Source organism: Haliotis asinina, chromosome 2, assembly GCF_037392515.1.
Source record: "Haliotis asinina isolate JCU_RB_2024 chromosome 2, JCU_Hal_asi_v2, whole genome shotgun sequence".
Classification (NCBI taxonomy): domain Eukaryota; kingdom Metazoa; phylum Mollusca; class Gastropoda; order Lepetellida; family Haliotidae; genus Haliotis; species Haliotis asinina.
Genome location: NC_090281.1, coordinates 82,125,156 through 82,141,399, shown reverse-complemented (window position 1 = coordinate 82,141,399; position 16,244 = coordinate 82,125,156). Strand labels below are relative to the sequence as shown.

The 16,244-nt window shown below is 38.2% G+C and overlaps 1 protein-coding gene across 4 annotated transcripts in view; it reads right to left on the bottom strand.

Moving 5' to 3' along the window:
• Positions 1-16,244, bottom strand: part of LOC137274441 (serine/threonine-protein kinase DCLK2-like) — a 71,066-nt gene that overhangs the window by 29,146 nt on the left and 25,676 nt on the right. For 2 of the 4 annotated variants that reach the window (XM_067807621.1, XM_067807619.1), the window contains exons 3-4: positions 6,393-6,489; positions 5,678-5,692 (exon numbers count right to left, since the gene is read on the bottom strand). In XM_067807621.1, coding sequence (XP_067663722.1) covers positions 5,678-5,692; positions 6,393-6,489 — 112 coding nt within the window. The remainder of the gene's footprint in view (positions 1-5,677; positions 5,693-6,392; positions 6,490-16,244) is intronic. The other 2 variants (XM_067807620.1, XM_067807622.1) reach the window with 1 other exon arrangement.

The window sequence follows — 16,244 nt, the reverse complement described above, 5'->3', positions numbered from 1 at the left end:
TTTGTTCTATTCTATGATAATAAAGCTCCAGTCAGTGTAACAACAAATACCATCTGTAATGGTTTTAGAATGATATTGCCTGGGGATCGAACCCCTTTCCTTCCATCCTTCAGGCAGGTGCTCTATCCACTACACCATTGTTGTGGTGCTTATGATGACAGAGGGGTGGTGAGGTAGACTAAAGCCTTTACTTGTCATGTGGAAGACCCAGGGCTCAGGTTCACAAAGCTCTTGTAGCGCTACGACTATCTTAAGTCAACCTTACAGTATAGGAAGTATGAATGCTATGAGAAAAGTTAGAAGATCTTAAGCTTATGAGAGCTTTGTGAAATGAGGCCCTCAGGTTCGATTTCCCACAAGAATACAATGTGTGAAGCCCATATCTGGTGTCCCCTTCTGTGATATCGCCTGAGTATTGTTAAAAGTTTCATAAAACTACATTCCCTCGCTCATTATGATTGGAAAACATGTTTGGAACACATAGGATGGCAGCAGAACTCTTAAATTTGCTCTTAAATTTTGAACATTACTATAAGAGCTTTAATTCTGGTTCATTTTAAGTTTCTTTCAGGTGAGATGAGAGTAACTGAGAACTGGTCTGAGAATGAGTGAGTCTGGTTTTAACTGTGGCTCCTTTTCAATTTAAATAGTTTTAATTATATATAATCAGAGACTAAGCACCAGCCTAGCTGAGACACTGTAAAGATACAAAGAATGGGGCTCACACATCATGTGACGAGTCAGCTCTTTAACCACTTGGAAACAAATTGGCCTACAAGAAAACAAATTATTCTCATTGGAGGTCAAAGTGGCTGCCATAACTGACCAGCTTGTGTGACTGGGTCTGTAAAACAAGGCAGCTATAGGAAACCTCACCAAGGAATTGCTGAAATTCTGCAGCAAATTTCTTCCATGGAGATTACAACCAAAGAACTGAAAGCCAACAGGATGAAATCCTACCCAATTAGTGGTCTGCCCTGTTTTACAGACCCTTCAGAGGACTGATCTAACAAGCAGGTTAGTTATTGCAGCCAATTTAACCTCCAAAAAGAATAATTACTTTTCTTGCAAGCCAAATTGTTCCCTTTCTAAACAAAAATTTAATCAATGAAGTCTGTCTTTGAAGTTTTGAAGTTCCTGTCACTATTTTTGAAACCAGGCTAAAAATAGTGAAAGTTTGTGCTGTCTTAAGATATGGTGACACTGATTACACAACGCTACTTTCTTCAAAACAACATAGTGACAATGTACCTTATAAGTTTATCATTATGCAGATACGAGCTTCACCACATTAATTCTCTTTCTGTCTTTTTAAATCTCCAACAATTTCAGTCATTTCCTATGTGATAATTATATTTATGCATCCAATCAGTTCTTATACAATGTCTTTAATTTCATTGCATATACATTGTCATATTCACCAAGCAGGCAACATACTCTGTATCTCAGATGTTATGGCTGCTCTGAGAGTGTATGGAACCACCGATCGTTGTATTGACATTACGGTGTGGAGACTATCATGATTAAATATTAGTGCTATTATTGACATAATCTGCATCTGTCGATCATATGTCAGGTGCAATACGCGACCGCCTGTCTGGAAATGGGACCACAATGCAGACATAGGAACTCCATGTTTGCAGGAATGAAATTGTGCAAAGCTCTTGTGGCTCAAAGCTGTCTGGGAAATATTCCCAATTGCCCAGATCACTTTCAGTGATCCATCCCGAGTCTAATCAGGATGATAGAGACCTTATGTTGTTAGGCACAGGACTAGAGCAATGGTGGGCTTCTGGTGGATCAGGATAATAGACACCTCATGTTGTTAGGCACAGGACTAGAGCAATGGTGGCTTCTAGTGGATCAGGATGATAGAGACCTCATGTTGTTAGGCACAGGACTAGAGCAATGGTGGGCTTCTGGTGGATCAGGATGATAGAGACCTCATGTTGTTAGGCACAGGACTAGAGCAATGGTGGGCTTCTGGTGGATCAGGATGATAGAGACCTCATGTTGTTAGGCACAGGACTAGAGCAATGGGGGCTTCTGGTGGATCAGGATATAAGAGACCTCATGTTGTTAGGCACAGGACTAGAGCACAGGACTAGAGCAATGGTGGGCTTCTGGTGGATCAGGATGATAGAGACCTCATGTTGTTAGGCACAGGACTAGAGCAATGGTGGGCTTCTGGTGGATCAGGATGATAGAGACCTCATGTTGTTAGGCACAGGACTAGAGCACAGGACTAGAGCAATGGTGGGCTTCTGGTGGATCAGGATAATAGACACCTTATGTTGTTGGGCACAGGACTAGAGCAATGGTGGGCTTCTGGTGGATCAGGATGATAGAGACCTCATGTTGTTAGGCACAGGACTAGAGCACAGGACTAGAGCAATGGTGGGCTTCTGGTGGATCAGGATAATAGACACCTCATGTTGTTAGGCACAGGACTAGAGCAATGGTGGGCTTCTGGTGGATCAGGATGATAGACACCTCATGTTGTTAGGCACAGGACTAGAGCAATGGTGGGGTTCTGGTGGATCAGGATAATAGACACCTCATGTTGTTAGGCACAGGACTAGAGCAATGGTTGGCTTCTGGTGGATCAGGATGATAGAGACCTCATGTTGTTAGGCACAGGACTAGAGCACAGGACTAGAGCAATGGTGGGCTTCTGGTGGATCAGGATAATAGACACCTCATGTTGTTAGGCACAGGACTAGAGCAATGGTGGGCTTCTGGTGGATCAGGATGATAGAGACCTCATGTTGTTAGGCACAGGACTAGAGCAATGGTGGGCTTCTGGTGGATCAGGATAATAGACACCTCATGTTGTTAGGCACAGGACTAGAGCAATGGTGGGCTTCTGGTGGATCAGGATGATAGAGACCTCATGTTGTTAGGCACAGGACTAGAGCAATGGTGGGCTTCTGGTGGATCAGGATGATAGAGACCTCATGTTGTTAGGCACAGGACTAGAGCAATGGTGGGCTTCTGGTGGATCAGGATGATAGAGACCTCATGTTGTTAGGCACAGGACTAGAGCAATGGTGGGCTTCTGGTGGATCAGGATAATAGACACCTCATGTTGTTAGGCACAGGACTAGAGCAATGGTGGGCTTCTGGTGGATCAGGATAATAGACACCTCATGTTGTTAGGCACAGGACTAGAACACAGGACTAGAGCAATGGTGGGCTTCTGGTGGATCAGGATGATAGAGACCTTATGTTGTTAGGCACAGGACTAGAGCAATGGTGGGCTTCTGGTGGATCAGGATAATAGACACCTTATGTTGTTAGGCACAGGACTAGAGCAATGGGGGCTTCTGGTGGATCAGGATGATAGACACCTCATGTTGTTAGGCACAGGAATAGAGCAATGGTGGGCTTCTGGTGGATCAGGATAATAGACACCTCATGTTGTTAGGCACAGGACTAGAGCAATGGTGGGCTTCTGGTGGATCAGGATGATAGAGACCTCATGTTGTTAGGCACAGGACTAGAGCAATGGTGGGCTTCTGGTGGATCAGGATGATAGAGACCTCATGTTGTTAGGCACAGGACTAGAGCACAGGACTAGAGCAATGGTGGGCTTCTGGTGGATCAGGATAATAGACACCTCATGTTGTTGGGCACAGGACTAGAGCAATGGTGGGCTTCTGGTGGATCAGGATGATAGAGACCTCATGTTGTTAGGCACAGGACTAGAGCAATGGTGGGCTTCTGGTGGATCAGAATAATAGACACCTCATGTTGTTAGGCACAGGACTAGAGCAATGGTTGGCTTCTGGTGGATCAGGATGATAGAGACCTCATGTTGTTAGGCACAGGACTAGAGCACAGGACTAGAGCAATGGTGGGCTTCTGGTGGATCAGGATAATAGACACCTCATGTTGTTAGGCACAGGACTAGAGCAATGGTGGGCTTCTGGTGGATCAGGATGATAGAGACCTCATGTTGTTAGGCACAGGACTAGAGCAATGGTGGGCTTCTGGTGGATCAGGATAATAGACACCTCATGTTGTTAGGCACAGGACTAGAGCAATGGTGGGCTTCTGGTGGATCAGGATGATAGAGACCTCATGTTGTTAGGCACAGGACTAGAACACAGGACTAGAGCAATGGTGGGCTTCTGGTGGATCAGGATAATAGACACCTTATGTTGTTAGGCACAGGACTAGAGCAATGGGGGCTTCTGGAGGATCAGGATGATAGAGACCTTATGTTGTTAGGCACAGGACTAGAGCAATGGTGGGCTTCTGGTGGATCAGGATAATAGACACCTCATGTTGTTAGGCACAGGACTAGAGCAATGGGGGCTTCTGGTGGATCAGGATGATAGACACCTCATGTTGTTAGGCACAGGAATAGAGCAATGGTGGGCTTCTGGTGGATCAGGATAATAGACACCTCATGTTGTTAGGCACAGGACTAGAGCACAGGACTAGAGCAATGGTGGGCTTCTGGTGGATACCTTGGTTGGAATAAACAATGCTGGCTCACCATCAAAAGGAATGGGTGACAAAATAGTTGTGTGAAGTTGGATAAAAACTGTTTCCATATTGAAATCTTTCTAAGGGCAGAAATATTAATTCATAAAAGGTCTGAGGGTTTAAAAGGCTTTGGTAGTCAACAGAGCCATGATTGGAGGACTCTGTTTTCTGTATGGAGTGGAAAGAGTAACAGTTCCACTCTGTCTGGCACCAAGTCTATGTGTAGGTATGTACTACACAAAAGAAGTTACAGTGCACTCAGTTCTTTCTTATTACTGTAATTAATCTGTCTGTCTCTATGAGAGAACGTGGTGCTTGTGAACTTATTTTGAGTACCTGGGTACTGTTATGCTTTCAAGGTTAAGGTTAAATGGCTACATCAAAGAGGCACTTTGAATAAGGCCTCGACTCTTGCAGACTGGCAGTCCTAGAAAGTATAAGCAGTGTCACTTCAACGGTTTGTCTGCTAGCTCATATTAAATTATGCTATTAATCTAACAGATTATTAAAGAGGCATTTCAATTTAAGACAAGTCTATGAGAGAGTGGAATAGTGTCTCTCAAAAATAATCATGTTCCACAAAAGTATAGTGCAATTGCAGTAAGATTCCTTAAATCCAAAAAGGCAAAACAAATATCATCTTCATATGCATTGTTACCAGAAATTAGGACGAAGCATTCTTGGGGAGGTGTTCATGCAATTAATATATGGGTTAACACAAACACAGTTCAGCAGGTTAGAGGGTAAGGGAAAAGGGGCAAACATTTTGGGTGCAGTAAAACCAAGTTTAAACCAGGACTGATATGATTCAAGTCAGCATACATGACATTAATCATTTGATGCCATACAAATGTTTATACAAATGTATTTTTTAAAAATGATGACATGTTTTCAAGCAATATATTTTATGAAAGTATATACAAAATTTCCTCTCTTAATGTTTAAATGTCACAAAATTAGTAAATATATTTTTGTTTGGATTTTTGTGATGGTATACAGCAAATGTTATAAAAGAAATATGATAAAATTTAATTTACAAACTGGCAATATTTTAGTCATAAGATATGATATCTTATGTTTTGTATACTAGTATCTCAACAAAGTGAATCTTGACAGTGCTGGTTCAAGTGTTTGGCAAACCATTAACTCACAGCTGAATACAACTCAAAGTAAACCTACTGACCTATCTTTTTCCTGACTGGAACAAAGATATATAAATGCAAAAATCGCTATAAAAATAAGAGAATGAATATGATATTACAAACCAAAGGGAAAAACAAACAAACAAACAAGAACACTGACTGACTGAAAAACATAAATGCAGGCGTACACACACACAAGCAAACCAATCTTACACATTCAATAACAAGATCTGTCCAGAAACAGCATTTCTTAGTAGATAACAAAATTACTGCATGTGACCAATGGAAAAGCTTGTGTTATCTGCAGATCACCTATAGAATGCTGTATTTACATAACAAACACCATGTAAACATGCAATAACATCAATAAGTCCTGTCCAAAGTGTGTTATAACAAGAACAAGACTACTAATCTGGGCATATTAGATTATTGCTCTCTCATAACTCTTTCTCATATCCAACATCTAAGCTCTTTGCAGTCATGTTTGGAATTGGTCCCATTCAGCCTATGCTGGTCGCAAGATGTGACCTGACAGATCATATGGTCAGGATTGGTTACATGCTTTTATATCATTGTACCTTGTCAGTGTGGATAGTAGGATATAATGTTATATTGCATACACTAAACTTATATGCATTTTGTCATAAGTGGAGTGTCATATTGCTGAGTGTTGTGTTAAACAACAAAATGAAAATCAAGACTTATCTCATAATCCAAAGTTCTCATTTTCTTACAGATCACAGTAAATGAACTCACCATTGTCATCCAAGTCAAAGTCGTCCACTGATAGCTTCTCATGACCGTATGCCACAAATATTGTTTCATCGCTGAAGAAGTCTGCCAGACAACACACCTGCAAAGTCAAAGGTCAAGGTCAATGTTTCAGAAAATGCTTGAGGATGATTTTCAATCATTTTCAAGATGATTTTCATACATATGCTGCTTTTTGATACATATTTGCTAGGGTCATGCTAATGTTCTTTATGGTGTCGTCTGTTTGGGGCATCATATATACTGAACAACAAAAGAAATGCAACTGCAACTGCAACTGCAAATACCTTTTTTGTGAAGTGTTTAAATAGAAGACATAAACATAAATGCTTACTTTTATGAGAGTTCATTTTGTCAAAACTTGTGTTTCTTTTGTGTTTAGTATATTTTGAGAAGCTTGCAAGAATGTTATGTTTTAGGGCTACTTTGAACAGTATTACTACAATGAAATCATAAAGGATCTGCCTGGAACAAAGGTGGACAGTGGGTTATAGCCTAGAAGTGTCATACCAAAAGACATTAAAAGATGGCATTTGTTGTTTCTTGTCCCTAGACATTAAGGGAAAAAAATCAAAGACTGGATAGTTCAAAGACAGTACTTGTGTCTGGGTGGAGTATTCATGCTAACCATGAGGCACGATGTTTGCAAGATCAAATGTTCTTGCAGATTTATGTATGAAATGATTTAACACAGCAAACTGCAACAATTTATCACTGCCTAAATCTCTAGCGTTTAACATTGACAGGGTGTTCAGATTCTGGTTTTGAGTGAGTGAGTGAGTGAGTGAGTGAGTGAGTGAGTGAGTGAGTGAGTGAGTGAGTGAGTAGGGCGAGCAAACAGGTTGGGTTTAACACTGGCTTCACCAGGATTGCAGCTATATCACAGCATGACAGGTTAATGTGGAGGAAAGCACAAAATGATGTATGTCACAGACATTACCACTCAGGTGATACCAACAAAAAAGACAAATTCTGACCCTAATCAGAACAAATCAAGGACAACGTAGTAAAGAATGTCCAGGTGTATAACTTAAAAGCCTTGTTTATAATTCCGTGGGCCACTAAACCTCTCAGCTGTTTGGCCAACAACATGTAAAATCAATTTCAGATTATTTCTGTTTGAATTAGGATCATCACAGATGAGTGGTAGAGCAAGAGAATGTCAGTACCCCACAGACTGCATAAATGCATTTTGTAAACAATAAAAAAGAACAGCATGATAGCAAAATGACTAGCTGAGTGTTAAAAGTAATTTAATATGCCTCTGACGAAAGCTTTCTGGCAGGTTGGTTTGTTGACAATGGCATGCTACTCCACAACAGTATTATCTGAATTGCTATGCAGGACAAACTGGCATTGCTTACATGTATTTATGACACCAGAGGTTTAATGTATCTAGTGTAATAGCTGTAGGTATCTCTTGTCATCATGTTGTTTACAAAGTAACAACCTCATATATTCTACCATCATGTGTTTAACACTTATATTACCCACTGGAAAAGATATCTTCCACTGTATGAAGTTTACTTATTTCTCACTCTGACTTGTATATCTAATCACAAATATCACAGCTTTGGTGTGACATCATACTTTCTATATTACATATGTAATGTCCTTTGTTCCTTTAATTTATGATGCCGTATAGCCTTTGTCTATTATAGGATATATGCACTGTTGTTTATGTCATATCACCTCTGTTTTTTAAGTCAACTATACACTATCACCGCTTGTTTATGATGCCATCCTTTGTTAATGATGTCATATATTTCTTTGTATAAAATGTCATGTCACACATTATTTATATCTTATCATCCTGTTTATGATGTCATATCTACATCTGCTGATGATGTCACTTCTTCCTTTGTTTTGATGTCATAGCATCCTTTTTCATCATGTCATTTAGCAATTATTTCATTATCCCATGCATGAGCAATGTAGCTTCATTAACTCTCTAACTCATTAACATAACAATGTAACATTTAATGATCTCCCAGACAGAGTTTTCCGTACAGGGCCATGACCTGACATCAGCATCTCAGAATGAATATTCTTACAAAGTGATTTCCGAATTGAAACAAAACGGTTCACCCAGAAATCGAATGTAACAGAAATGTATTGTGACATCAGTAAATCACCACTCAAATGCTATGAATAATCAATGAATTACATCTAAAAATATAGGGTGTGCTGCTGCCAAAATGCAACATTTTATTAACACTTCAATGATCTGCTGTCACTCACAGCTATATTGAAAACAGTCTCTGCTCCAACATAACATAAACTTGTTACATTTAGATGAAACTAAGTCCTCATTGTACCTAAGTGATTTTGTCTGCCATATGGTAGCCATTGTGTCCCTGATACATTATAATTTCCAAATCATTATCTTGGTAGCATTCCCAAGTGGTTAAAGCATTCGCTCAGTACACTGAAGACCTGGGTTCTATTCCCCACATGGGTACAATATGTGAAGTCCATATCAGCTACACTGCTGGATCATTGCTAAAAGCATAAAACCATTCATTCACTCACCTGACTGGGACCATTTTGTTGCTGCAATTTACTGAAGACAAGAGTGTCTTCACAAACATTGTTATTTATATATTTTTTATTTTTCATCAATAAACAAATGCCTACATATTGCGTGAGTAGTAACGATCTTGACTCAATGTCTCCACTGTAATTTTCCCACCCTGAAGTTACATAGTTTTGACTGACATTTAACTGAACACATCTATCTATGAAGCAAGAACATTATAAATTTGAAAGGTTCAGTTACCAAAAATGATGAAGTGAAACATGGAATATTAGTTCAGGAGACCTTGTAAGTTGCTGGAAGTCTGTACTAATGGCTATCCATAGTGCCATCAGTCAAATCCTAGACACTCAGTAATGCATATCACAATAGCAATTATTTGAAGATCAATCATTACTGAGACTGATGTGTTCTATTAACACCCTTTTGTCTGCCCCTATCCTAACCATGTTGCAGACAACCAAATGCTAATCACAAGCCCCAATAAAACACTATATATGCAAATGCTAATGAAACAACTGGTCTACTGATAACCAATGAGAACTACTAAACACAGACAAGCACCTGCCAGGCTGATAGTGATTTATTAGCCACCTCAAAAGATCAAATCTTGCAATGATTTTTTGCTATCTGCTTGTTCAATGGGTCAAATTGCCAAGTAACTAAGCTCCACAACTTGGACCAGACAAGGCAGCTGTGTATAGCAGACCATGACACATGGAAATCAGTCAGTGAGTTTGAATCCTGACTGACTGTACCAGGATTACAAAGATTGATGAAGACATAGTCCTAAAGAATTACAAATGATTACATAGCTGACACGTCATTGAGCTGAAGAGCTAAAACAATCAAAAGAACAAGTGACTTGAAGAGTGAGTGAGTGAGTGAGTGAGTGAGTGAGTGAGTGAGTGAGAGAATTTACAGAACTCAGTGTTTTGGCAAAGAAGATAAAAAATTATTGCTGTCATCATTCTACTTAAGTATTATTAATGCCTAACTATACTTATTATTCATGCTAGATTTTGTCATAAATTTCCTCTACATTTGTCAATATTCAAACAGAAAATTATAATGTTCATAAGTGAACACAGGGATCCGAGATGAACTCTGGAGTAATGGGTGAGTGAGTGAGCTGCCTGTCATCCTGTAAACAGTCACAAACCTAAAACATAAGCTTACACATTACTCCAGCATGTTTACTGTGATCACTGACACATGTTGGCCAATAAATCAGATTAGGTTATGGCTATTGTGTTTTTGTAAATCCCACATAATGCCGCTAGTTTGAAAGGGTAAGGGAATTCACCAAACAACTTAACAATAAGTATATTTGGTTGATGAAGCTGCAAGTGTTTACAGCATTACATAACGAACTACGAACACAGTCAAGTCTCAGCATGCAGACATTTATTTATGATTTCAAACAAAGTGCCTTTAACACACAATAATTCCACTGCTCAAGCCTTCCACAACTTCTCTTTTTTTAAATTCAAAGGCATTTTACTCATGTGTTTTCACCATTCAGTGTATTATTCCACAGCTAAGTATTAGAGCCAAATTATCTTTATCATGCTTATTGCCCAATTCATTGGGAATTATGTGCAAGTACTCTGGAACTCTATACAGACACCAAGTCCTGACACCAAGTTTTTGTAAAAGAAACTTAGCTGATACTGAACAGAAGAATACATTCACTCTAGTGATTTTAAATATTTATGAGCCAGAGTGCACTGTGGAAGGGGGTTTTGATGAAAGAAATTTTTCATTATCATATTTGTATAGCTATACATGTTTAGTATTAATGTAGCAATTCTTTCTGGTATTTTTTATCTAAAATAATTAGACAGATGTTTTTTCTATTATAATTATTACTTAAGACTTATCAAAAGACAAAAGCAACTAGTTAGTAATTTGGTAACATCTTATGCCCTGAAAGCACAAATCTCATTAACTCACCACTATTCCAAATTAGTTTCTATTACTCAGTTTTGTATTGTCAGGATTATGGTGTGTGTAAGAGCAAAGGAAGGATTTCGCATTTAGTGTAATTCTGTAGAGAACTCTTCCACACTACTGTTTTCTATGATATATAAAAAGAAAGGTTAATACGGAAGTCATGTACAATTTCATTCTTAGCAAATAAGAGAACATCTAAAAGTTGTCTTTGGGGTAGCAAGGTTCTTAATATGGCAAATACAGTACGCAATAAATATGTCACATGTAATTTCTGAAATATTAACATGAATGTTTTCATGTTATAAGGCCATATAATCAGCTTTATTTGTCCCAGGTGATTATTGTACAATGAAGCATGGGTGAACTTGACAAATCCTACACAGTCCATGACAAATCCTGACAAGGCCTGGGATTATTTTGACAGAAACAATACTTTTCACAACAAGATCAAGATGACACTGTCAAATGACATTTCTGTAACTATTCATGTGTTCCTGTTCAGGAAGCAGGAATTACAAATTCAAATGATTTCTCCTACTTAAACTAGATAATGCTTGATACAGAATGTTGCTACAATTCGGCAGTATGACTAATACTTGTACCAGGTTTACTTGTCAAAATTTAGAAAGCTCAGAAAGGCCAGTGAATTTCTGGCTCCGAGTGAGTGAGTGAGTGAGTGAGTGAGTGAGTGAGTGAGTGAGTGAGTGAGTGAGTGAGTTTTGATGCCACTTTGACATCATTCCAGCAACGTCATGGACATACCAGACATGTGCTTCACACAATGTGGAGAATTGAACTTGGGCGTTTGGTTTGATGAGCAAATGCTTTAACCATAAGGCTACTGACTCATTTGCAAAAACAATGGTGTGACATGATCAGAATGGTTTAATGATCAGTGCTCCCTTTTGCTCATGGCTATATGAAATAATGCTGAATCAGTTTCAAGTATATGCCAATTTCATACTGAATCATAAATAGAGGTGCTTAAAGGTGGAACAACAGACATCCCGACTTCTTGCTACTGATTGCAGTTCAACTCATCTGACCACCTGATCCTGGGTTAATTTATGTGTACTCTTCTTTTAGCTGACACCTTTCAAGTTAACTGCACCTCGTTCCGTCATGACTTTGATATTACATGCACTTTTGTAACATCCTGGAGGATGGTTCACTCATCATGCAGAAGGTCAGTCAAAATGCAATATTTTCATTCTCATTTAAAAAGGACTTTCTAAAAATTATGAATGCTCTTATTTTAATTGTAATTATTGCCAAAATTTAGCTCAATAAAATTACATTAGCAGTTAATGTCTTCTGGAGAAATAAAATTATCACATGCCAATTATCTAAATGGATTTTCATTTTATCTGTAAAAAGCCTTGTTCAAGTTAATAATGACAAATTTCATCAAAATGCAGAGGTGCACAAGAAGTCTAAGCAAATTTACAAGGAAATGTGACACTGTCCCCTTCCTCACCAGAATATACAGTAATGAGACAGACTGTAACATGTAATATATGTACATTAGTATATCAGGGTAATTGTAATCATTTATTTAAATATTACCCATCAGGGTAAAAGAAATCCAAGTCTCAACTATCATTAGAACCAATGAGTGAGCATGGTTTTACGCCGCTTTTAGGAATATTCAAATATTTGAATCTTCAGCATGATGAGAGAACACTTGACCACTAGGCTACCCGACCTCCCCTGATTAGAAACAGATTCCATTTGGTGCAAAATAGTGAAAATTATGTGAATGGACCAATGAAAATCATTGATGGCACCAGGGGTTATTATAGTTATATCACAATGGTGCCTTGGATGAAACATTACAGTTATATAATGACTAAGAAGAAAAATACATTCAATATCATGGTGAATTAAATTATTTACGAACTGATACATTCCTAAAAATACATGAAATTATTCAAATATCACAGAATTATTTGAGCATCAGATGTGAGCTCTGAAAATGAATTTTGATATGAAAATTCTTACTCATATTTGTATCTATAATAATTAACAGATGTTCTTCTCTCATAATTATGACTTAAAATTTTTCCACAAAAACCCAACCTCAAATCCAACAGAACATTCATAAAAGTTTGTAATTTGGTTACATGTTATGCCCTGAGAGTACAAATCTCATTAACTCTCCACTAATTAGTCTCTTTATTACACAGTTTCACATTCTAAGGATTGTCGAGAGTGTAGGAGTCAGGAGAGGGTCACACATTGCATAATCTGCTTTTATATTGTCACTCAGCAGTTTCTACTCAGATTGGAATTTTATATTGATTGTCATGGCAACTTCAGGTTATTATGATTTTGCAACAAAGCAACACAAGAATGCCTTCATCCTGTAACAATAGAACAATCAGTATGGTTATTTGCTCATTTCCTGTAAGAATAACAGCTTGTATCAAAATCCCCCTTTTTCAGCGTTTATAATGGTCCAAGGGCAAAAGATATGGAAGTTATTGTGATCTGGAGTGTGTGAACAGATTTGTTAAGATCAGTACATTTTTTAAATTGTGCATGACAGCAAATAATAAATATTACATTTTTTTTATAAATTCACTACTGGCAACGGATACTTCATATTTAATCACACCAATCACTCACACACAATGTTAGATATCACCACAGCTGTGAAGTCCTATACTGTTGTATTTGAAACCTTGTCATAAAACAATACTTCACAAATTATTCCCTTGTCCACTTCAACAAGACCCATGAAGATCCTGGGTAGAAAAGGTCTTCAGCAATTCATGCTTGCCACAAAAATCAACTATGTTTATGACATATGAGGCGACTAACAAGATCGGGTGGTCAGACTTGAAGACTTGGTGACACATGTCAGCGTGTCCCAGTTGGTTGGATTGATGCTCTTGCTGTTGATCAGTGGATTGTCTGGTCCACACTCTATTACTTACAGACTGCCACCATATAACTAGTGTATTGCTGGGTGCCATATAAAACTAAACTCACTCACTTCAACACTTGTAAACGGTATGATTTTGAATGTGTAAACCAACCCCAACTATTTTCATAGCATCCTGGATTATCCAGTTTATCATATTTCCATTCCCTTAAGGAGCAGATTTGTCCAGAGGGGTCATTCAGGAAAGGACGTCACCGTCTCCATCTCTCCTCCTACTAAAGGAGCATACCTGTGAAGATCCGGGTTAGAACTGGTCTTCAGCAACTCACGCTTGTTGAAAGAGGCGACTAACAGGGTCGGGTGGTCAGACTCACTGACTTGTTTCATACATGTCATCATATTCCACTTGTGAAGAATGTTGTTGATGATGTCAACCACTGATATTGAGATATATCTCCATTGCATAGCTATCAGGAAATTCTGTATTACTTTAGCTAAATTCAGGTGTAGTTCACACCAACTGAATATAGAAATGGGTAGATATACTGTTTATTCCCGCTGATGTTTTCACTCATCCAACCGGGTGTAAATTCAACCAACTAATGTGTAATGCTACTCCTATGGTCTTACAAAATCTTGCCATGTTTATATTTTACACTAATGTTCTGCGTCACCGCAGCTTGAAGGCTGCAAATGTATCTGTATCATGGGCCGATGGCCTACATTCACATGAATAAAAAAAGATTGGACTATCTGACGCCATGATTTACAGACTGTTATATGGAATTTTGCTATAAAAATGGTGCTGGTGTGTTGATTCAGTTGCTTCATTGCATGTTTGAACATGTCATTTAAGGCAAAAAAAATTTTAATTTTTGTTACAATATATATAATCTCATCATGTTTAAGTTCATATATGACTATAAAATTTCAGAGTGTTCCCATACTGTTAGTTTGAAGTATATGTAATAGTTTTGCCCACCGGACTGAACATATGCATTTGTGAGTTTGAGGGATGCTTTGATGGATGAAAGCAGTTAGGAAACACCAAAAATATGGTTTATATAGACTAACTGATAGTCTGCTGTAACTCTCTCAGGTCCACTATAAGGATAAACACTAAATGCCTCATCATTTATACCAGTCTAGTTCCTGCTATACAAGTAATTGTGTCACTTGATGAACACCTAAATGTCATCTGACAAGCATCCTCACACAAGTACTCCCATGAGTCCTGAGCAATCAGTGTAAGTTTCCATGGACAGACACAACTCACATGGGACGTGGAGTCAATATCTACCACTGCATAATGGCAGTTTCAGGATGCAATATAAGCAATTTACCAATTTCCTAAAGGTCTGTTGAACACATTTTCATTTTGTAGCGAGGGTATCCTGTTAGGCTTGTCAATGGAATAATGTATTGAAGCCCAAGGTATTTCTGCAGGCAGCACTAGTTACATCATGTCTGTGGTGTCTTGTAAGAAATAAAACTGTTATATGACAATGGTGTTTTGTAAGAAATATTACAGTTATATGATAATGGTGTCTTGTAAGAAATATCACAGTTATATGACAATGGTGTCTTGTAAGAAATATTACAATTATCTGACAATGGTGTCTTGTAAGAAATATCAGTTATATGACAATGGTGTCTTGTAAGAAATATTACAATTATCTGACAATGGTGTCTTGTAAGAAATATCACAGTTATGTGACAATGGTGTCTTGTAAGAAATATCAGTTATGTGACAATGGTGTCTTGTAAGAAATATTACAGTTATATGACAATGGTGTCTTGTAAGAAATATATAGTTACATCACAGCAATATTACAGTTATATCCAAATGGCCTGTGTTGTAAGCAAAATTATAACTATTACAGATAAGAGGTGATCAGCAGCCATCATAAATGTCTAATCCTTATTCTGGTGAGCGACTAACGGGATCGGTTGGTCAGACTTGCTGACTTGGTTGACACATGTCATCATATCCCAATTGCTCAGATCAATGCTCATGGTGTTGTTCGCTGGATTGTCTGGTCCAGAATCAATTATTTACAGACCACCACCATACAGCTGGAATACTGCTGAGTGCGGCATAAAACCAAATTCACTCACTCACTCACTATTCTGGTGAGAATCTTTTATTTCAAGAACCCAAAATCATACAAATAGTCAGCATGGTTACACTTTAGAACCATGTGATTTCTACATGTTGACTTTGCCACAAGCATACAATACAGGAATTAGATGGCAATGGGAATCCCTACAGAGGGATCGATACAATGAAAGCAAGGGCACAGCCGATCCAGTGAACATGCTGTGCAGGAAGTGCTTGAAGGTGGAGCTGCAATTATACAGGGTTTCCCTGTTCTTCAAGCATTTCATTATTTCCTTCAGTCATATGGCTAATTACTTCTGAAACCTGACAACAGCAGATGTACGACACTATTGTAAA